Raw genomic sequence first — 22,484 nt, 5'->3', positions numbered from 1 at the left:
TAAGTCCCTGGTGCAGGAGTGGTACCGGGGGGGAGGGGGGGTGTGTTTGGAGGGGGGGTGGGCAGCCTGTGGTGTGGAGTGGGGCTGGAAGTGTCAGGACAAACCCTGGGCGAAGGCCTCACACAAGGCCTCCCCAACCCTGACCCCACCCTTCTGGGCCTGGCAGCATAGGACAGCAGGTGGCTGCTCATACCCAGCCCCCACGTCTGCAGTCCAGCCCTGGATGAAGGGCTCCCATCTGTGCTCCACAAGACTGTGGAGGGCACAGGAGATGGCGACCACCCCAGGGACATTTGGGAGGCTGCGAAACCTCCCCTTCGGCCCCCCAAATGCCTGCTCGACAGTACTTCTGGCATGGTTCAGGCAGCTGCTGAAGGAGTCCTGGGCTGGGGCAGCGCTTCAGGTAGAGGGCTGCATGAGCTATGGGTGCAGCGGGAATGCGGCGTCAGCCACGATGCAGAGGTGCATCGTGATGTCTCCAAGCAGGAGCTCCCGCAGGGGGACATACGTGTCGTCCTGCATCCAGCGTCCCAGCCATGAATTCCAGAAAAATCCAGGTGTCATGGGCCCTGCCCAGCCACCCCACACACACATTCAGGAAGCAGCCCCTCGTGTCCATCAGGGCCTGGAGTAGCAATGACTGGTACCCCTTCCTGTTAATGTAGGCACCCCTGCTGTGGTCTGGGGCCCAGATTGCCATGTGCATCCTGTCCAGTGCTCCAAAACAATTTGGGAACCCCAGGTCTGAGAACCTGGTGAGGGTGGTGTGTCGCAGGAGCACTATGTTGATGGCTCGGACGACCTGCCAGGGTGAAAGGAAGACACGCCCATGAATGCCAGACTGGGAGGCCCCCTTTCCCCCTCCCCGCCAGGGGCCCCCTTCCCTTGTCCAGTAGTGCCCTCCACAGGGTGGTTCTGCAGTGTGGGCCAGGCTTACCTCTATCAGCACCACTCCAATGGTGGTCTTGCTGACTCCAAATTGGTGGCCTACAGACCAGTGGCTATCTGGGGTGACCAGCCTCCACAGTGCCATGGCTTCCTTCATCTGCACTGGGAGCGCTGGCTGCAGCTGGGGGTCCCGGTGCTGGAGGACTAGGGTGAGCCCAGATCCTCGAATGTCTGCTGGGTCATTCTGAAGTTCCTCATCCACTGCTCATCGTCCCAGTCCCCCCACTTGGTACTGGTGGTGCAGGCCCATTGGTGCCAGACTGGGGGAGTGGGTCCAGGGGAGGGGCAGCAGGGCCCTGGCTAGGGCCTGAATGATGGGGCCTGTTTGAGCGACACAGACATGCTGCTTGAAAAGCACGGCAAGCGGCATAGCCAGCAGGCTGGCCACGGTGGTGAAGAGATCCCCCTCGGGGAGCATCTGGGCAGGCATGTTGTGCAGCTCTTCTCCCCAACATGCGGTCTGCCCTGCTGTGTGCAGCCTGGCAGCCTTGAGCATGTACCAGGTGGGTATGTTGGGAGGCGTTCTTTTAGGGGGCAGCTGGCTGCAAGCCTGGAAGGGTTTGTTGGCCATGTGCCCCTGTCTGCATCATATCCTGGCCCCTTACTTCAAAGTAGGTGCTGTTGCTGTGTAGACACTTCACTTCCAAACAGAAGGACCCTACTGTGAAGTAAGGGAGGGCTGCTTTTTGTGTGTAGACTTTCTGTTTCGAAGTAAGTTATTCTGCAGTGTAGACATAGCCCAAATGTTTCAGTGACTCAACCACAGCTTGATACAAATATGGACTAGGAAGCAATCTGAAAACATGTCTTCTGTATTAAGTAATGACTGAAACATATTAGTTTCACAACTAACTAGCAGTCCTGTAGCACCTTAAAGATTAACAAATTTATCAGGTAATTAGCTTTTGTGGATAAGACCCACTTCTTCAGATTTGGAATATCTAAAAATCTGCTAATCTAAAAATCTGATGAAGTGGGTTTTACCAATGAAAGCTCATTACCTAATATATCTGTTAGTCTTCAAGATATCACAGGACTGCTCATTAATTGTGAAAATTATTAGATGGTGTTTAGAACATTCAAATACCTTTCAAAGGTCCAGTATTTGCACATCTTTTAGAAAATGAAGTGTATCATAGTAAAAATATTTACTGTTTTTTGCACAATAACAAATTACTAAACTATGATTGTCCTCTGGGTCCTGCAATTTCTTCGAAGTAGAAGGCTATTCAGAAAGTGAAAGAATTTGAAACTACATTTTGGAGAATATTTCCCAGAGGTAATGCATTCCCAACAGGCAGGCCTCACTGGTTGAAAAGTATTTTAAATAAAACCAAACATATTTGAATTTGATACAATGTTTATTGGCATGTGGCTGGCTAATGCAAGTTAACCAATCTCACTCAGAAAAGTTCAGTGAATCACGGAAGCATAGAGTTTGAAGAGACCTCAGGAAATCATTAAATCCAACCCCCTGCTCAAAGCAGAGCCAATCCCAACTAAATAATCCCAGATGCATTCAAACAATTTGAAACTCCTCCAAGTCAAAACTACATTGTTCAAGTGTAAATTGCCTTGCTGTTTAAAGACTCCAATACAGAGGTCTATTGCTATTCCTGATGTCTCCTTATTTGGAATTAGGCTACAGCTACACTGCAATTTATTTCAAATTAACTTCTCTCTCTTTTGGTGCTGTCCACACAGCACCAAAGTTCAAAATAGTGGCTATTTTGACGTTTACACTATCCCTTGTATGACAAGGGGTATCAGAATCAAAATACTGCTCTTGAAATAGTTGTTTAGCTGTGTATTTATGTATTCGGAATACAAATGTATCCTGAAATAGCAACTATAGTGTAGTCATAGCCTTAGTGTGTTGCAGTGATCACAGCTATTGTGAAGACATAGAGGACTTTGAAACACTAGGCAATTACAAAAAATGCAAGATATAAAATTATAGCCTCCTACTACATGAAATGAATGGAACTTAAAAAAAATGCCTTATTTGGAAAAATATGGACCCATGCTTTTGTTTTCTTAAATGTACACATAAAATAACTGTTGCAAGTAACCATTTCCCACAGGATTCCTCTTGAAAAAAAAGAAGCAGTAAATGGAATGTTGTGTTATCAAATGCAGTTAAAATTAAATATCTTATATTTCTTTTCATCCTATGCCATCACTCCCCATATTACTCCACTATTTATCCATTATTCCTAAATATATTAATTTACCAGTGAATCCAGTATTTAGAAGGGCAGAATTATTTGAAAATATTATGTCAAGTCTTGGCCTTTTATATGTAGATGAGAAAAAAAACAACAAACATTCTTAAGCGTTTCTTCTATGATTTTGCTGAGAATAATACAGCAATGATATTTGCATCTGGATGAGAAAGATCCACTGATTCCTTCCAGTGGAGAAGGATCTTTATTTAAAATATCCATCATTTCCTCAAAACAGTCTGACAGCATTATTGGTAATATTCTCAAGAGAGTCTTAGATTTGGTGTATTAATTAACACCTTTTTCATTTAGAGAAGGTTATCATCACTCTGTGGAGCAAATTGTACTACATCCTGATGTCAGACAGTTAGACATTATTCATTTCAGTAATATATTTCTAAGATTTCAGTTTGTTTCCTTTTAGTTCTGAAAAAGCTATGCTTCTATATTTGAGGATGCCTACTACAGACAGTAATTTATAATAATTTGAGAAGAATCACTCTGAACACTGAAGCAAAATGCTGTTACAGATTTCTCTGTGAAGCTGACAGATATATAAAACAGTAGAAAGGATAACATTTATCTCTACTTTCTGTAGATCTTTGATTTTGGAATATCGTTTAAAGATAGTTAAAAGCTTGTGTGTTAATATAAAGAGTTATATTTTAAGCAGGAGAATGCTTTAAAAATTACTAAGAGGAGGAAAAAAAATTGATAGTATCATCTAAGGGTGAACCTATATTTACTAGCAGATCTACTGTGCCATGGTCGATCTTCTGGAGTTCGATGTTGCTGTGTGTGTTAAGATGTGGCAAAATTGATCTCTCTGGGCTCGGCTGTTGACCTTGGTACTTCACACTACCGTGTGGAGTGAGGGATATCAGCGCAAGCCTGCAGGGCCCTGATATACACAAGGTAAGAAAGTTGATTATGATACGTCGATTCTAGCTATGCTAATGGCATAGCTAGAATCGTGTATCGGAAATTGACTTCATACCCTAGCGTAGATCTAGCCTAAGATGTTTTTTTAATTATACGACCATTGCAGCTAAGGTTGGTTTTCATTTATCAGCAGAGCAAACTCCATTCAAAACTAATACATTTCCATGATGTCCAGCAAACTTTAAACAATTTTTTCTCGGTAATGTAAACACAATTTTCTCAAACTCCCTCATTAAAACCTTGCCAAAATGATTAAAGAAAAAAGAAAGAAAGAAAGAATATCATTCTAAACAGTTAGGGATAAACTGTGGCCACACAGTGTGAGGAAAGACAGGACTCAGCTAGTCACCCATAAGAGTCACCTACAATCATAGCTCCTGAAGGAGTGCAAAAACTGCTACCAAGTTACTTGTCCTAGGAACAATTAACAGGAAAAGGACTGGTCCCCATATGCTGACCAGTGGAGCAGGCCAGATCTGCAGGAAGGAGTTTGCTACATTTACAAAGAAGAGTGCAGGAGTATTTTTCTCACTTCCTCTCAAGGCAAGCAGGGAACACTGAGGGGCATTTTATATCTGAATACCCTGTTTCCAGAGATGCAACTCTGTCTCACCACACTTTGCAACAGAAATGATTTAGCTCTCAAAGGCTATGTCTACATGTGCCGCTTCTTCCGGAAGCAGCATGGTAATGAGCAGTCCGGAAGATGCTAATGAGGTGCAGATGTAACTTTTCCGCATCTCATTAGCATATGGGTACATGATTCAGAGTCCGGAAGAAGCTATTCTGGACTCCAAAATACACGTGCGGACATGTGGCCTGCAGGGATCTTCCAGAACAAAACCCTCCTTCTGGAAGCACCCTCTTCCTCAGAGCTTCTTCTGGATTCCAAATCACGTGCCCATATGCTAATGAGGCATGGGCAATTTACATCTGTGCTTCATTAGCATCTTCCGGACTGCTCATTACCATCCCACTTTCAGAAGAAGTGGCACATGTAGACGTAGCCAAAGTCTTCAGGAAATCTATGAATTATTGCTGTTTGGTTGTATGCTAAAGGTAGCTGGTAATCTATCTGGGCTTTCCAAACACACAATGTCTATGTCTACACTAGAGAGTTTTGTTGACAAAACTCATGGAGCATCCACACACGAAATGCATTTTGTCTACAGTCTGTTGAAAAATGCAGCACTTCCGCCAACATTGTTCTGCCTCTCTGCGATGAGGAATAATGCCTTTGTTGACAGTTTATGGAGATAAAAAAGCAGTGTAGATGCTCTGGGGGGCCCTCTGTTGACAGACAGCACTGCCAGTTCACTGGGCAGACCTGTTTGCTGAGCTTCCGGGTGGCCATTCTGTTGTGAGAGTGACTGGGCCATCTGGCTGGTCTCTGTCTACAGAGTGGATTGCTCTTTCGATCCGCTTTTGTGTGTGGCCATGATCTCTATATGTTGGCATCACCTGTGAAGATACAGTATAGGCTAGCATCACAACTAGCAAGTAACTGTAATCAGTGAAGGAAACAGCTTAATATGTCAGCTGCACAGGAGGCATCTAACGCAATGTCTAGATTACAGTAATTTGTCGACGAAAGATTTTGTTGGACGATAACTTCTGACAAAACTTCTCTTGATGGATCGCGACAAACTGCCAAGTTGATCATTAGAGCGGATCACGATCTGCTCTGTCGACAGACAGCAGCTGGACTGCCTGGCTGCTCCACTGACAAAATGGCCAACTGGAAGCACAGCAGACAGGGCTGCCTGGTGTCCTGGAAGTCCAGTCTGTTGACAGAGGGTCCCCCAAAACATCCAGACCAGCTCTCTGTTGACAGATCTCTGTCAACAGAGGCATTATTCTTCATGGGGAGTAGGATACAGCTGTCAACAAAACCAATGCATTCTATTGACTTACTGTCAACAGAACACCCTGGCAGTCTGCATGCTCTGTGGGTTCTGCTGACAAAACCCTCTAGTGCAGACACAGCCTAAGGTCACATCTAGGAACAATTGTCTCCTTTTGGATCAAGTTCCGATCATAACATGTCAAAGCACTTTTAAAAAAACCGAAAAAAAGAGGGGGCTTGATAGTCTTATCTTTGTTTAAAAAGTGGGTTTCCTTTCTACAGAGAAATAGGTCACTGCTGTTTCAGAATGAGCATGCATTCCTTCCTCTGGATACGCAGGGAGATCACCTCTTCAAGAAACAGAAACTTTGAAATACTTACAGATTTAAAACTGGTTCTAGAGTTTTGGGGCCAAATGCTGTCTTTCACCTGGAACTTAAATGGCAAGGTAGATTATGGCCTTCAATTTTTAACTTCTACACAAGGAAGGAACAGCAAGCAGTTCAGATAAATAATAGCGTCAAAGGGGTTAGTGGAAAAGAACTATTCCTGAAGAGTGATGGCATAATCTAGTTGTGACTCAAAATGGCAACGGTAGCACCATACATACTTGGGAGGAATCCGTGAGACTGCATTCAGGTTTGTGGAAGAAATCATAATTTGAAGAATGTGTTCAAGGGCTGAGAGTCCTCCTGCAACCCGGAATGCTATCTGATCAGCAGCGTTCTGGAGAAATACAAATAGAGAACAATAATTATATGAGATATTTACTAAAATTTAGAAACAAATTTAGTATTTAAAATATATGTCCGGTGTATAACTGCCTTGATGTACACTTAGTAAAGTCTTAACACAGTTTAATCAGATTGTTCACTTTTGTAATTAGTACACTGATTCTTCCACTATGGAAACCCAAAGAACACCACATTTTGAAAATACAGGTATTAATTTTACTTGAATGTTGTTTTTCCTGATATTGCATACACTTCACTTCACCATAATACCAGTTATTTTGAGGTTTTTCAATAGATATTGATTTAGAACCAACAGGCCTGCCAATTCTAGTTAAAAACACCACCCTGCTAGAGTTGAAGGCTTTTGTTTGTGGATGAGATTTCAGCCCGGTTTCATCACTTAAATGAAGACATACACAAAGAATTAACTGGACTTAAACTGACCAAAATTTTGGTGTCACATAAACATTAAAGCTATTGAAAATTGCTAGTTGATTATCTAACAACTTGTGTAAACTGGCACAAACTTATTCCCATTGAAGTTAATGGCAAAGCTCTAGCTGATTTCAATGGAAGCAAGATTAGGCCCAGAATGAAGATTATTTTAACATAAGCCTTGAGGTGCAATACTGTAGGACACCAAATGAGGGACAAGCATGGATTTTAGAACATTTCTTTTTTTTAGCCTATGAGAGATTTTTTCTGAAAGCATAAATAGAAATTACCCAAAACTTAATTTGAATCAACTATTTATCCAATCCTGGGCCCATGGAAGTCAATAGCAAAACTTCTATTAATTGTAATGTACAAGATCACCCCAACACCACACGTAACAAACCTAACAATTGTGGGACCTTTTTCTTGTAACCCTCAACCTCTCATCCCAATTTCCTTCCTCATTTTCCAGTTGTTTGTTGATTTCACTTGTGTCACGTTTACAATGAGATTGTAAGAATTGCAATTTAGGGATCACATTCACATATGATTTGCCTGTAAAGCACTTAACACCGTGCTTGCTGAAGGTCCAGAAAAGCCTCCTATGAATTATGGTGGTAATAAATTTGTAATTTAATTGGAGATACACATCTCCTGACATTCAACCTGAATTTGTCCTTTTCAGTTCCACTAGTTCAAGCTGTATCCAATTTTATTACACCAGTTCTTCTCCCTCTTTCATGATTTCATAATTGCAGGCTATTACACATTCCCTTTAGTTTTTGTTTAGCGAACAAACATTTTATTCCAAATCTTCCCTCTAGATGAGGTAAGAGAGTTGATTCTGATACGTCAATTCTATCGGAAATCGACCTTCTACCCTAGTGCAGACCTAATTTAATTTTTCTAGGGTCCCTGTCCCTTTGTATTCTTTCTCTGTCCTCTACTGGGTTTGCAGTTCCACCCAATTCAGTAGTTCTGAGAAGATAATTAACATCCTATTTATTTCCTTATCCAGATGATCAATGAAAAGGCAAGAACACTTTGGTGACTGGACACCAAGGTGATAAATGACTTGATGTATATAAAAGAGAGACAGAACAACAAGCTTAAATTAAAAAAAAATAAATTATTATGGTGGATGGAGGGATGTCATACAAAAGGAACTGAGCAGCTGTGGAGTTTATGAGTAACTGCTTCAAGACAGAATGGAATGGAGAAGAAGAATTCAAAGGTCCAATCACATACTGATGGGACTAAGGGTAGGAGAAGATGAACTAAAATTATTAAGGTAGCAATGTTGGGGTAAGTACATGAGCAAATTGTTTATTCATCACTCCTACTACCATAAAGGAACTTTAGAACCTGACACTAAGTGATCTGTAATCCATTGTTGATATCACTGACCTCTGGCATGCTCTTGTATGAACTTATTTAAAGGATGTGTTGTAGATAAAGGGGGTTACAGAAGTTCAAGTGAGTTTCTAAGAGTCTTTCAACTATTTGTTGACACACATTGCTGATTACTGAATTATCTGCTGATACACAGTACATGTGTGTCAGCCTAATGATCAAGTAATAACACAACTACCTTTCTACCCAAGGATCTCAGGGTTAGGGACGACTCTGGGGCTCTTGGCCGTGGCTCAAGAGAGGTCATGGGAACTAAAGAAAAGATGCTGCACTAGTCCACACAAGAAAAGAAGTATCACTTAGTGTTGAATTCTGCACTAATAACGTTCCCAGAAGGAATGTTGTCATCAATGCATCCCTAATAATGAAAATTGTTCATAAACGAGTGGTGAGAAAATAAGTGTGTGTGTACATTGTAGGGCACCTTCAGCTTACATGCTGTATATCATGGCCCACAGCAGAAAGATGACTTGTGCAAAAAAAAAAAGGGTTTTAAAAAAGAAAAATAATTGCTTTAATCTCACAGATATGACATTCAAAAGTTGTCACATGAATTTTCATACACACTTGTAGTATCATATCTGCTGTGAGATGTTTATCATCCTTAGATATGTTTGGGCACTGGTATAAGGAAATCTTTTTCAAAGCATGTAGGATATCTGGTCCCTTACACATTCTTTTTCCTTAAATTAAGTCTTACAGAATGTGGCTCAGATTCATGTAGTGTTCTGTGCTCCCCACTGTCATGCTGGAACCTCCAGTTATTTGACAAATACAATTTGCAAAATACTGCAGAATTTTAAAATAACATACATGGAATTTTTAATTTTTTTGTTGCAGAATGCCCTCAGGAGAAAGTATGTGACAGTGCCCGCCTGGGGTATCCTCTGGATCCTGAAAATGTTTAGCTTCCAAATTACTTCAGTTTAGATATTTATGTAGGACGCATTCTACCAGACTACCTGCTGCACAGAAAACCACAGGCAAATAAACAGGCAACAAGTGAGCAAAGTGACTATCATTATAATATACACAGGTCCTTACCAAAAAGGTCTTATAAAAACACTTATTTTCTTGAGCAACCTAGGACTGACTAAACTTTAGGAAGCATTGACTAGAGATGCAATTTAGTAGCTAGCAACAGCAGTAACCAAAACGAAGGGCTTTTTTTTCCCATTCACAAGTGCGTGTCATTATGAAATGCAATGGTTCTATTTGTAGAGGAGGACTTGACTAAAGACATATTGAAAAATTAATTCTTAATCTTCAGACCATTGTAAGTTTGCCATATAGAAAATACAGCAACCCACTTCAATGTAATACCTTAAGAGCTATACATCTGTTCAGAAGTATCTAAATAGGGATGGATAAGTAAACAAAAATAATTTGCTATTTCCCATATAGATTAGTCTGTGAAACTCTATGATGGGGATTAATTATTGAAAATATACAAAAATTTCTTCATTTTATAATTAGCGTGAATTGGATTTAATGAAAGAAGCAAAAATCAAGCAAGTTCCCTGAAAACAGAATGCATGCGGTTCACTGATTTTTCTACCTGTTACAACACCTTAATGGATTTGAATTTCCCTTATCTTCTCTCCTATGACTTGAGTGACAACTGACTAATAGGATTACAGACTCCATTCCAATAATACAGCTCAGCTACATGCCAGCAAAAATGTAATTCAGTCTAAACCTGAATTACATGGCCTGGGAACCCATCCAATTATTAACTAAAGTAACTATTATTACCTAACCTAATCAAAGGAGAAGCAGCTGTTAATCTTTGGTGGCCTTCAGCGTACTAGCGGTCAGACTGGATGAACTGTCTTTGTACTTGACTCTTCTACAGACAATAATTATGTCCTTTGTGATCAAGAGGGAAGGGAGTCTTAGCTTTTTAAACAGAGGCAGCAGATGGGGAACAACTGCTTGCATGTTCATTAACAAGATAGGATGGATTTTATCAAGGTTTGACATCTGTGGTATCTCCAGAAGCACCACTTACAGAACGACCCAAGTAGGGCTGGCAAGTCTGCAATTTCAAAGTTAGCAAACTAACTAGCCTAAAGTCATTTAAAGGAATTTTGATCTATTTTTCCACAAAAAAAAACACAAACATTTTTTGCTAAAAACCGCCTATGTATATTCCCTAGCATGCTGTACATATGCATATACATTTACATACAATACATAGCAAAACACACACGAACATGTCAATGTATTTTCACTGCTACAGTGTTTAATTTCTTTTAGCTATTTTACAATTTTTCAGATTACATAGCTATTTTATGTTTTTCAAACCATGGAAATAATATACAATATGAGGGGAAAACTTGGACACAATACCACCTACATTGAAATAAATTGAACTTTAATAAATAGTACCGTTAGAATTCTGCAATGAATACGTCAGAACATCAGTGAGACCCTAACTAGCATAGAGACATCCAGCTCTGGTCCCACACTTTAGAAAAGGATGCTAACAAAAAGGAAAAGGGTTCAGAAAAGGGCTACAAGAATGAATTAAGGTCTGAAAAACCTGCCTTGCATTGAGACAATATAGCAACTCAATCTATTCAGTTTATAGACAAGAAGGGTAACAGGAGATTTCATCATAGTCTATAAGCACCTAAATGGAAAAAGTTTCTAGCAGGAAGAAGGCTCTGTTTTCTAACATTCTAAGATATAAGAAGGTCCAATATCTAGAAGCTGAAGCTAGACAAATTTTGACCAGATATAAGGCACAATTTTTAACAGCATAATCAATAATAGGGACAATGTGCTGACGGATATAGCGGATTCTTAATCATCTGAATTTTTAAATCAAAACTGGATATTTTTCTAAAATATCTGCTCCCAATTAGAATATAAATTGTGGCCTAAATGATAGAATTACAGAGATCTGTTCTACACTAGGCCGTTAGGTCAAACTTAGCTGACTTAGGTCAATTTTTTAAGCAATCAACCCACAACTAGAGGGTTAGTTCTCCGAAGATCTACTTTGGTACTCCTGCTTTTCACAAGGGGTAATGCCAAAACGGACCTTGCATGACTTTAGGGTAGTACACATGGAATGATGTGAAATTCAACATTTTTGGCCTCTTGGAGGTGTCCCATGGTGATCCAATGTGACCACTCTGGCCAGCATTTTCAGCTCCACTGCTCTCCGGATGTGCAGGAAATACCCAGGGGCTGTTTGAATTTCATTTCCTCTTTGACCAGTGTGGCAAACAGAGCAAGCAGCACACATCAGCAGTATATCCGGCCATGACCTCCCAGGATTGCAGACAACTCCAGCATGGAGCTTTCAGGAGATCTGGCTTTGCTGACAAAAGCATGAAGCAGCAAAAGAAATGCAGACATTTATGCCAAGATCTCATGGGGCATGGTGGAAAAAGGGTGCTCCAGAGATGCCAAGCAATACCACATGAAAATAGAAAAGCTCCGACAGATGTACTAGAAGACAAAGGAAACAAATAGACGTTCTGGGTCATCTTGAGCAGATGTATGGGATTCTATGGGGGAGGGACCCCAACTACTGTCCCCCAAGAGTCTATAGCTACCTTCCAAGAGATTCCTCAGGCAGCGTCTGATTGCAGCAGGGAAGACATTGTGGATGAGGAATAGGATGATAATGACAATGATCAGCAGGTGAATGGAGCAGCTGATCTCACCAACAGCCAGGAACTTTAAAAAAAAAAAACCCTTTGGATCCCATCCCCCTCCTCCTAGGTCATTTCACAGCCAGATCGTGATGGCAGTGAGGGAGCCTCTCGTGAGTTCTCATTTTTAATCATGCTACTAGTGGGTTAAGGCAATTGGATGTGATCTGTGGCAGGCACCACACAGTCTAGACCCTTGGAACAACTTGTTAATATGTCTGGGGTGGAGCACCAATCCTCCCTGACCATCTCCATAAAGCTCTCACAAAAGTACCGTTTAATCCTTCTCACGAGGTTTCTGGTGAGGCCTGCGTTATCCTGACCTCCACGACAGGATGCTTTTCCATGCCAAGCCAACAGTAAGTAATCTGGCATCATTAGAGTAGTGCAGCACACCGACTACCCTTGTGTCCACATACAGTCAACACTCATATCTTGAGCATTCAGCTATGATAGCACAACCTGCTCCACCATGCCTTGCCTCTGCCCCTCTCTGGGCTCCTGGAGGAAAGGAGACTTTCGCAACCCCAGGAAGGAGAAGCACATGGCATATGCGAGATGCTCAGAGTCCCAACAGCACAAGCCACACTGCCATGCTTGTCCCCTGCCCCCCGCCTCCTCCCCACGCCATGGGCTCCTGAGGAAAGAGAAACTTCCATTTTCCCAGCCAAAGAGAGGGGAAGCATGCAGCAACCACAAGAGCCACACACACAGCCCTCAGAAGGAAAGCACAAGCTGCACTGCCATGCCTGCCCCCTTCCCTTCCCTGGGCTATGAGGGAAAGGGAAACTCTCAATTCTCTAGCCTGGGTGGGAAGCACCTGGCACCATTAGAGCCACAAAACCCTGACAGCACAAGCTGCACTGCCATGCCTGTCCCCTCTTCCCTTCCCTGGACTCCTGCCACAGATCATATCCAACTCTCACTGTCCCAGCAAAGCAGGGAAGGGAAGTGGTGTCTTGCAGGCGTCTGTGTTGGGGCTGATTCTATTCAACACATTCATAAGTGCTCTGGAGAAGGTGTAAACAGTGAGGTGGCAAAATCTGCAGATGATAAATAAGATAGTTCAGTTCAAAGCAGATTGTGAAGAGCTTCAAAAGGATCTCTCAAAACTAGGTGACTGGGCAGCAAAATGTGAGATGAATTTTAATGTTGATAAATGCAAAGTAATGCATGTTGGAAAACATAATCCCAACCATAAGTATAAAACAATGGGGACCAAATTAGTTGTTACCTCTCAAGAGTGAGATCTAGGAGTCATTGTGGATAGGTCTCTGAAAAGTCACTCGGGCTGTGGCTACACTACAAAAATAACTTTAAAGTACAACTTCGAAGTAAGCAACTGCGAAGCAGAACGCCTACACGAACCCTACTTTAAAGTTGAACTTTGAAGTTGGGCACTACTCCATTCCTGGGAATGGAGTAAGGACTTCGAACTTGGGCTCCCTACCTGGAAGTTAACTTTGAAGTAAGGGAAAATGTGTGTAGACTCTCTGCTGGCTACTTCAATGTAATGCTCAACTTTGAAGTTAACTCCTAGTGTGGACGCACCCTCAATGTGCAGCAGCAGTCAAGAATTAAACAATGTTAGCAATCACTAAAAAAGGAATAAAGATAAGATAGAGAATACCTTATTGCTTCTATAAAAATCCATGGCACGCCTACATCTTGAATACTGCATGCAGAGGCAGTTGCCTCATCTCAAAAAAGATATCTAGGAATTGGAAAAAGGGCAAAAAATGATTTTGGGGTTGGAACAGCTGTCATAGCTGGGAGATTAAAAAGACTGGGACTTTTCATCTTAGAAAAGAGGAGCCTAAAGGGGGATATGATAGAGGTCTACACAATCATGAGTGTCATGGAGAAAGTAAATAAGGAAAAGTTATTTATTTGTTCCCAACACCAAGATCTAGGGGCCACCAAATAAAATTACTAGGTAGCAGGTTTAAAATTAACAAATGGGAGTATGTCTTCATACAACACATAGTCAATCTGTAGAACTCCTTGCCAGAGGACATTGTGAGAGTCAGAACTTCAACAGGCTTCAAAAAAGAGCCAGATAAATGCATGGAGGATAGGTCCATTAACAGCTATTACCCAGGATGTATAGGAATGTTCTCCCTAGCCTGTGTGTCAGAAGCTGGGAATGGGTGATCAGTGACTAGCCATTGTATTCATTTCCACTAGGGTATTTGCCATTGTTGGGGGGCAGAATGTGGGACTAACTGGACTTTTGGTCTAACTTAGTATGGCCCTTCTTAGGTCTTACTATCAGAGCCATGTTTAGAGTTCAGGAGTTCTTCATTGCCATTCAGTGCTTCAAACACTAAGCACACTCTATACTTTCCACTTAGGGAGAAGGATAGCTCAGTTTGAGCATGGGCCTGCTAAACCCATGGTTGTGAGCTCAGTCCTTGAGGGGGCCATTTGGGGATCTGGGGGCAAATACATTAAAAATAATCTGTCAGGGATGGTGACAGGTCCTGCTGTGAGAGCAGGTGACTGGACTTGATGATCTCTGAAGGTCCCTTCCAACTCAATGATAGGCATATTTCTTTATTTTTTTTATTTGATTTGGGTTGGGTCTATTAATTAGAGGACTAAAATCATCCCAAATCAGTGCTACCAGCCAATGGCAGAGACCTTGCCTTTGGTGAGCAGCTTAGTGTGCAGGGTTATAATGGTGCAAGAGGCCTGGAATTTGCTAATGTTCCAAAGTGCCAGCAGTCAACAAGCACGCTCCAAAGAGTGGTACTGGTAAGGGACAAAAGCAGTTGGTAATATGCTGAACATATTCCCATGTGAGCTTCTGACAGTTGGCAGCGGTGGGGCGGGGGGCGGGGGGGAGGGGGATTTGTTCCTCTCAAATGCCCAGAAACTGTTAAATCTGCCTTGCCTGATGGAAACCCCAGAAGAGGCCAGGCAGCAGGCACACCATCAGTATTTCACTGGTGTATTCCCTATCTAGTGCAAGATGACAGCTGGGAAGAATTTGACCCAGAGTTAAGCCCTTTTCAGAGTATGTAATTCGATACTCTGTTGTTTGTAACGACGTGGGAAGCTTTTGTGTATGCTGGAATTAGATGACACAGGTGCTCCAATGCCCATAACATTCACTCACATGTAGGATGTACAGGTACATGTAGTCCTATGTTTACAGGAAAGTTTGACATGTTCCCACTTTGGCAGACAGCATAAGGGAGGGAGGACAGGAAACTGTGTGTGGTATTCAGCAGAATAACCACTCAGGTAAATTAACAGCTTGTACTGACACTTTAGTGCTTACAAACAGGTTTGGGTTTTTTAAAGGATAACACGGGGGTGTCCCCAGACAGCGTATCAGCAGAGGTGTTAAAAGAATATCTCTTGGACTCAGGGTTTGATTGATGAACCAGAAAAACCTGCAGAACTTATGGAAAAGCTGAAGATTATCGCCAATTTCCCTTTTTTTCCCCCCTCTAAACTGTGATTTGACACACAATAGCTACGTCTACACGTGAAGCCTACATCGAAGTAGCTTATTTCGATGTAGCGACATTGAAATAGGCTATTTCGATGAATAACGTCTACACGTCCTCCAGGGCTGGCAACGTCGACGTTCAACATCAATGTTGCGCAGCACCACATCGAAATAGGCGCTGCGAGGGAACATCTACACGCCAAAGTAACACACATCGAAATAAGGGTGCCAGGCACAGCTGCAGACAGGGTCACAGGGCGGACTCAACAGCAAGCCGCTCCCTTAAAGGGCCCCTCCCAGACACAGTTGCACTAAACAACACAAGATCCACAGAGCTGACAACTGGTTGCAGACCCTGTGTATGCAGCATGGATCCCCAGCTGCCGCAGCAGCAGCCAGAAGCCCTGGGCTAAGGGCTCCTGCACACGGTGACCACAGAGCCCCATAGGGGCTGGAGAGAGAGCGTCTCTCAACCCCTCAGCTGATGGCCGCCATGGCGGACCCTGCTATTTCGATGTTGCGGGACGCGGATCGTCTACACAGTCCCTACTTCGACGTTCAGCTTCGAAGTAGGGCGTTATTCCCATCCCCTCATGGGGTTAGCGGCTTCGACGTCTCGCCGCCTAACGTCGACGTTAACATCGAAATAGCGCCCAACATGTGTAGCCGTGATGGGCGCTATTTCGAAGTTAGTGCCGCTACTTCGAAGTAGCGTGCACGTGTAGACACGGCTAATATGAGCAGAAGGTTGAAAGGGGAGATGGAATAAGGTACAGAACAAGCCTAGAAAGAAATTAAATTAAATTAACAGCAGTGTGATTCTATCATATACATAGGAACCAAGTATCTTAGTAGAATTGTAGTCCTAATATTAGGGCTCATTTCCACAGCCACACAACTCTCAGAAATTCTGTTAACTCCTGTGCACGTTAACTTTGCTAAACTTCAGTTGCTTCCCACAATGGCTTGGTGTCAACGCTGACTGAGTTCTGCGATAGTCAGAGCACACTTTCAAAAAGCAAAACAAAAAGCTTCCAATGCGCATTAGGAAGAAAAGCAATTCTGCTCTTAAGTTGCAAGTACTTAAAAGTCAAATGAATCCAAATCCCCTAATTTTTCGTTTTCCTTATACTGTACCTTTGTATGTGGTATGCAAGAGTGCAGTTAGTGCTGCTGCTGATTTTGTAGTGAAAAAAAAAAAGGGATATAATTTTTAAAGTTTTTTTTTTACTAAGAAAACTTGTCAAGAGATGCCAGTTGAACAAAATGGAGGAAAAAACTTGGGTCCCAAAAAGTAAAGAACAATTTAACATCAGTTGCTTTCTAATGCTGCCATGCTCTGTAAAGAGTTACAGGAATCTGGTCACTATTGAAATGTGCCTGCCCAAGTCACTTTTTTACATCACCTTCTATACTAAAGGTTTGTACAGAAGCAATTCCATGAACACAAAAAAATACATTGCAGGGAAGGCCAAAGCACAAGAAAGCAGAATAATAAAAAACTCAAACTGTGCAATTGTTTAATCCTACCTTTCTGGGACCTGGTGTTGGGTCTGTTTTGTGCAGTTTGACCTGGTCAAAGGTGAAGGGAAACACTTTTTTATAATAAAAAAAAGCAAAGGTCTGAAGGTCTGAAATTAGTAAGAACCTGGTCCAAAATTTTCCATTGAGTCCACTAGGCTTTAGATCATGCTCTAACAGAACATATGTGTAGATTTAAATATATAGTTTACATTAAAGTAGCATAAATTTTTCCATTGCTTAGCATGCTGACCAAGACCTAAGTTTCTGTGATTCCCCTAATTATAATTAAAGACTCAGCTAATGCTAGCAACAAAACAAGCATAGCTTTTGCAGGAGAAACAGAGGAAACCCAAAGACCTGAACTGAGGTCTTGATGGGTAAAATGATTTTTGTTCACCTTTAAAATGCAGTCATTTGTACATTTTAAGATTACACATCTGTTTAGTAATTTTGGGTCACAGTTTCAAATTATTTAAAAAGCCGTATGAGTTCACCTTTAGATATGATTAATGAATTCCTATGTGATTGCTATAGTATTTAAACTACACAAACTTTGCAGTGTTGCTCAGAGTTGAACCCAAGGGCCACATGTGTTGCACTAAGTCCTAAAATCTGGACCCACAGATGCCATCATCCTACAAACTGCAGGATACGAAAAAGGCCAGTCATCTAACTGCAGGTTTTATTGCTGGTGACATTTTTTGCATGCAAGATATTACTGTATGCCTATGAAGGATGACACAGTTTAGGTAAATACAATAATTGAGGACATTTATCTAGCTATAAAATTATACAAGGTGGCTGACATTTTGTAAATTAAGTCTTTCGTATCAGTGCCTACATTTTATGGTGACTGATGACAAATGGACATTGCCAATTAAGGATTCTCTGTATTAAGGTCACAAAATTCCAGATTAGTAGTAGGAGAAACATTATTTGCTAGAACAACAGGGAACACCAAATGATCAGAATTCTGAGTTTGTGACGCTTGAAGAGTTTCTTGGAAGAAAAAAAAAAAGTCATGCACACATTATGGCAAGCGCAAGTTTAAAAAGACAGGGCCACTGGCCTCTGGTTGCCACAACGAAGTTCCTTGTGGGGCCAGCATTGGACCCTCAGTTGCTATCCTCAACTCTCTTGACTAGCTACCTGAGGAGACTAAAGATCTGTGATCTACAGCAAAGAACAGAAAGATCAAGGTTCAAATTACAGCTGAGCCATTCACTCACTATGTGACCTTGCACAACACGTACTTGACCTGCATCGGGGTGTGTGTGTGTGTGTGTGTGTGTGTGTGTGTGTGTGTGTGTGTGTGTGTGTGTGTGTGTGTGTGTGTGTGTCTACATGCCACAATCGATCTGCTGGAGTTTGATTTTGCTGCATCAGTGAAGATGTGGCAAAACTGATCTCTCTGTGCTCGGCCGTCAACCTGGTACACCACACTGCCGTGTTGAGTAAGAGATTTCGGCGTAAGCCCAAAGATCCCTGATCTACACCAGGGTTAAAAGGCGATCATGATGCATTGATTCTAGCTATGCTAATGGTGTGGCTAGAATTGCATATCAGGGACTGATTTTGATCCCTAGTGTAGACCAGGCTCAGTCAGTCAGTACAGCCGTAAAATTGGCCTATAATAATTAACAAAAAATCACTAAAAGCTGCATGTTGCATCTGAGCTGATCTCTATGCTGCACATAATTATTTTAAAAATTCAGCAGTGATAATATGCTTTACTTACCTAACGTCTCCATCTGTGGGTGAAATCATGATGAAAACATAATTTGAACAGAAGGGAACTGCTATTATATTAATGAAAAGCTAAAGTTATTGGTACAGCCTAGGTAGGCAGATTCTATAGTCCTCCTGAGAAGAGCAGAGCTTAGGCACAGCTGAGAGCTGTTGGCTGCAAAACACTGCTGTGTCTCCTGGTCCTGAGACATCAGATCCAATTAAAATTAGTGCTGCAGGCCAGCCGTTTTAATTTATGACATGTCAATGGAGAGATCCTGGTATAGCACCACTGTATTATGCTCCTCCTATCCTACCATATCTGATCCCTGGAAGTTACTATATGCCTCCTCAGCACCCAAGGGAAATGGGCCACATAGGAGAATTCTCCTGTGTAAGGGGAATTTTCCCCTAATCATCTCTAGCTACTTCAAAGCTGCTCTGTACCTTTTATGCAGCACAAAACAGCTGTACTGGACCAGGGTTCTTCATCACTTTATTAATTTAGTACTTTTGCAAAATGAAGATTTAACAACTGAAATTTTTGTTTTTCACTGCTTTCACTATGGACTAAAGGATCTCACACGCATGACCGACAGCTTCCTAAACTGGTATGAGTCATAATCTTGGAGATAAAGGGAAATGATAGCATTATGCAGGAAGACAGATGCTTTGGACAACAGAGAAGGGTCCTCTAGGTCCCAGAAGGAAACCGAATGCACTTGTTAAAACAGACCTGTCCCAGTGATCCCAAGCTGACAATATGAAGACTTGAAGAGGTCAGATGTGAAACACTGCCCTTGAGACAGTGACTACTGTTGAAATCATCAAGCCCAGAAAATGAAGAATTTGCCTGACTGAGATGCTCAAAGGATGGCAATCAATATTAATGTAATCTTGGCAGACACCTTGTGAGCAGAAGTGCCAAAAGCAGGGCCTGTGGGAAAAACAAAGGAGCTTATGAAATGTTGAATGAATATGGAGATACAAATCTTTAAGATCCACTGAGAGGCAGAATAAGTCAGTGAGGTCTCCTGGATCTGAATGACAAACACTTCTCCCTACATTTGGCTTTCTTTATTCAAAGGAAGAGGAGTAAGATCTAATTCAAGCTGAAGACTCCTAGTCCTCTATGGCACCATGACATAATATGAACAGGCCTCTAAGTTTCTGTACAAAGGAGGCATGGGTGAATTATTCCCATACTGAACAAGCTGTAAATCCTTTACAGGAGACCTAGCTCCTTTAAATCTCTAGATGGAGAAAAGAAAGTATGCTGTGAGCAGGAGGAGCAGAAAATTCTATTGACTAAGCCACGATTGTAATTCCAAGGTATGTATGTCCATGGGGGAAATGGTCCACACAATACGGATAAACCTCAACCTTTCCATAAGACATACTGATCTGGACTGGCATGCCTCTGATGAAAATTGAGGTGCTCTGAGTGAGAGGAGAGGAGACGAGACGAGAGGAGGCTTTCTGCCCAGTTTTCTGACACAAGGAAATATATCTTCTGGTTTAAGAAAAACATAATGAATAAAAACTCCTACAGGTTTTGTGAGTTATTTTTTTTCTTCTTATCCCAACTGGGAAAGATGGATGTTCAAGTCAGCTGCACCCTTGATGTTCTTATCTAGCCTCCCTATGTAAAGTTAAGAGTTCACTGAATGGTGCCCAGGATTGCATGGGTCTGGAAATGGAAGCTGTGTCCTACTGCAGAATAGAAAGGTTACTCACCGTAGTAACGGTGGTTCTTCGAGATGTGTCCCCGTGGGTGCTCCACATTAGGTGTGTCGGGCTCACCCGGCACTGCAGATCGGATCTTCCAAGCAGTTTCTGCCGGACCGCGCATGCGCCGGTGCGCACCAATCCTTTGCGCACTACTGGCCACATGCGCGATCCGGTCCCCGCCAGTTCCTTGACCAACCGCCTCGGATGCTCCTGCAAAACACTAAACAGAGATCCAAAGTGGGGAGGATGGGCGGGTAGTGGAGCACGCACGGGGACACATCTTGAAGAACCACTGTTACTACGGTGAGTAACCTTTCTTTCTTCTTCGAGCGTCCCCGTGGGTGCTCCACATTAGGTGACTACGCAGCAGTAACCCAAGATAGGAGGTGGGTAATTGGATCATGTACAGCTTGTCCCCAAGAGGACCGCTGTCGAGAGCTGGGTATCCTCTTGGAATACGCTGTGAAGGGCGTAGTGCTTGGCGAAGGTGTCATAGGATGACCAGGTAGCCGCTCTGCAAACGTCCTTTAGCTCAACGCCCTTGAAAAAGGCTGTTGATGCCGCCACCGCCCTAGTGGAGTGAGCCCTGGGTGGGGCCAGTAAAGGAGTCTTCTTGAGTTCGTAGCACATTTTTATGCAGGATACGATGTGCTTCGAGATTCTCTGCGAAAAGAGACCTTCTCCTTTCGATTTGGGAGCGAGAGAGACCAGGAGTCTATCCATTTTCCGGATGGGCTTGGTCCTGTCTATATAGAAGGCCAGCGCCCTCCTCACGTCCAGGAGGTGTAGGCGCGCCTCTTCGTTAGAGTTATGAGGCTTTGGATAAAACGAGGGTAAAACAGTAGGTTCGTTAATATGAAACTCTGAAGAAACCTTAGGAACAAAGGCTGGATGCAGCCGTAGAGTCACCGCCTTCTTGGAAAAAACAGTGCAGGGTAACGTTGCCATAACTGCCGCAAGCTCGCTCACCCTGCGAGCTGACGTGATTGCGAGAAGGAAGGTCGTCTTTATCGTAAGGAGGCGGAGGGAAACCGTGGCTAAAGGCTCGAACGGTGGTCCCGTTAGTGCGTTAATCACCAGGTCCAAGTTCCACGAAGGTGGAAGCGGTTTCCGAGGGGGGTATAGGTTTACCAACCCTTTGAGGAACCTGGTAACCATGGGATGGGCGAACACCGTGTGCCCTTCCTCTTCGTGTCTGAACGCCGAAATGGTGGCAAGGTGGACCTTTAACGAGGATAGTGAGAGTCCTCCTCTCTTGAGGTCCAGTAAATACTCTAATATTACAGGTATAGGCACCGAAAGGGGGGCTAGCTGTTTGGTAGAACACCATGCCATGAAGCGAGTCCATTTCTGCTTGTAGGTCTTCTTGGTGGAAGTCCTCCTGCTACTTTCTAGGACTTGTTGCACTTCCTCCGTACATGTGCTCTCTAGGGAGCTGAGCCATGGATTAACCACGCTTGTAGTCGCAGGCCTTGGGGGTGCAGATGCACTATGGACTCCTGGGCTTGTGTGAGCAGATCCGGCGCCACCGGAAGGGGCATCGGTGGACGGTCCAACATGCACAGGAGTAGGGGGAACCAGTGCTGTCGATCCCACGAATGGTCGGAGGCGATGGTGGAATAACCGCTTTAGATGACCTTGTGCGATGGTAGTGATAGCGCAGCCCTGGATCTGTGTGTCAAACTTGTGGCCTTTGGCCCTGCCCCGAGGACGCACGGCTCTGTTGGGAACGTCACCTGGGAGTTCTGTATTGCTGGTGCTGTTGATGTCGCCCTTGCTCGTAACCCCTGTGGTACTGGGGACGCTGTGGCTGGTACTGGTACCGTCTTT

At 43.0% G+C, this 22,484-nt stretch overlaps 1 protein-coding gene across 7 annotated transcripts in view; it reads right to left on the bottom strand.

The window, feature by feature from the left end:
• The window catches only part of SCAPER (S-phase cyclin A associated protein in the ER), a 420,029-nt gene that overhangs the window by 149,682 nt on the left and 247,863 nt on the right, over positions 1-22,484 (bottom strand). For all 7 annotated transcript variants that reach the window (XM_075006917.1, XM_075006920.1, XM_075006919.1 and 4 more), the window contains exon 24: positions 6,572-6,687. In XM_075006917.1, coding sequence (XP_074863018.1) covers positions 6,572-6,687 — 116 coding nt within the window. The remainder of the gene's footprint in view (positions 1-6,571; positions 6,688-22,484) is intronic.

This window comes from Carettochelys insculpta, chromosome 12 (genome assembly GCF_033958435.1).
Source record: "Carettochelys insculpta isolate YL-2023 chromosome 12, ASM3395843v1, whole genome shotgun sequence".
In the NCBI taxonomy this organism is placed as follows: domain Eukaryota; kingdom Metazoa; phylum Chordata; order Testudines; family Carettochelyidae; genus Carettochelys; species Carettochelys insculpta.
Note: the sequence above shows the minus strand (reverse complement) of the source record. Positions and strands in the feature narration are given on the sequence as shown.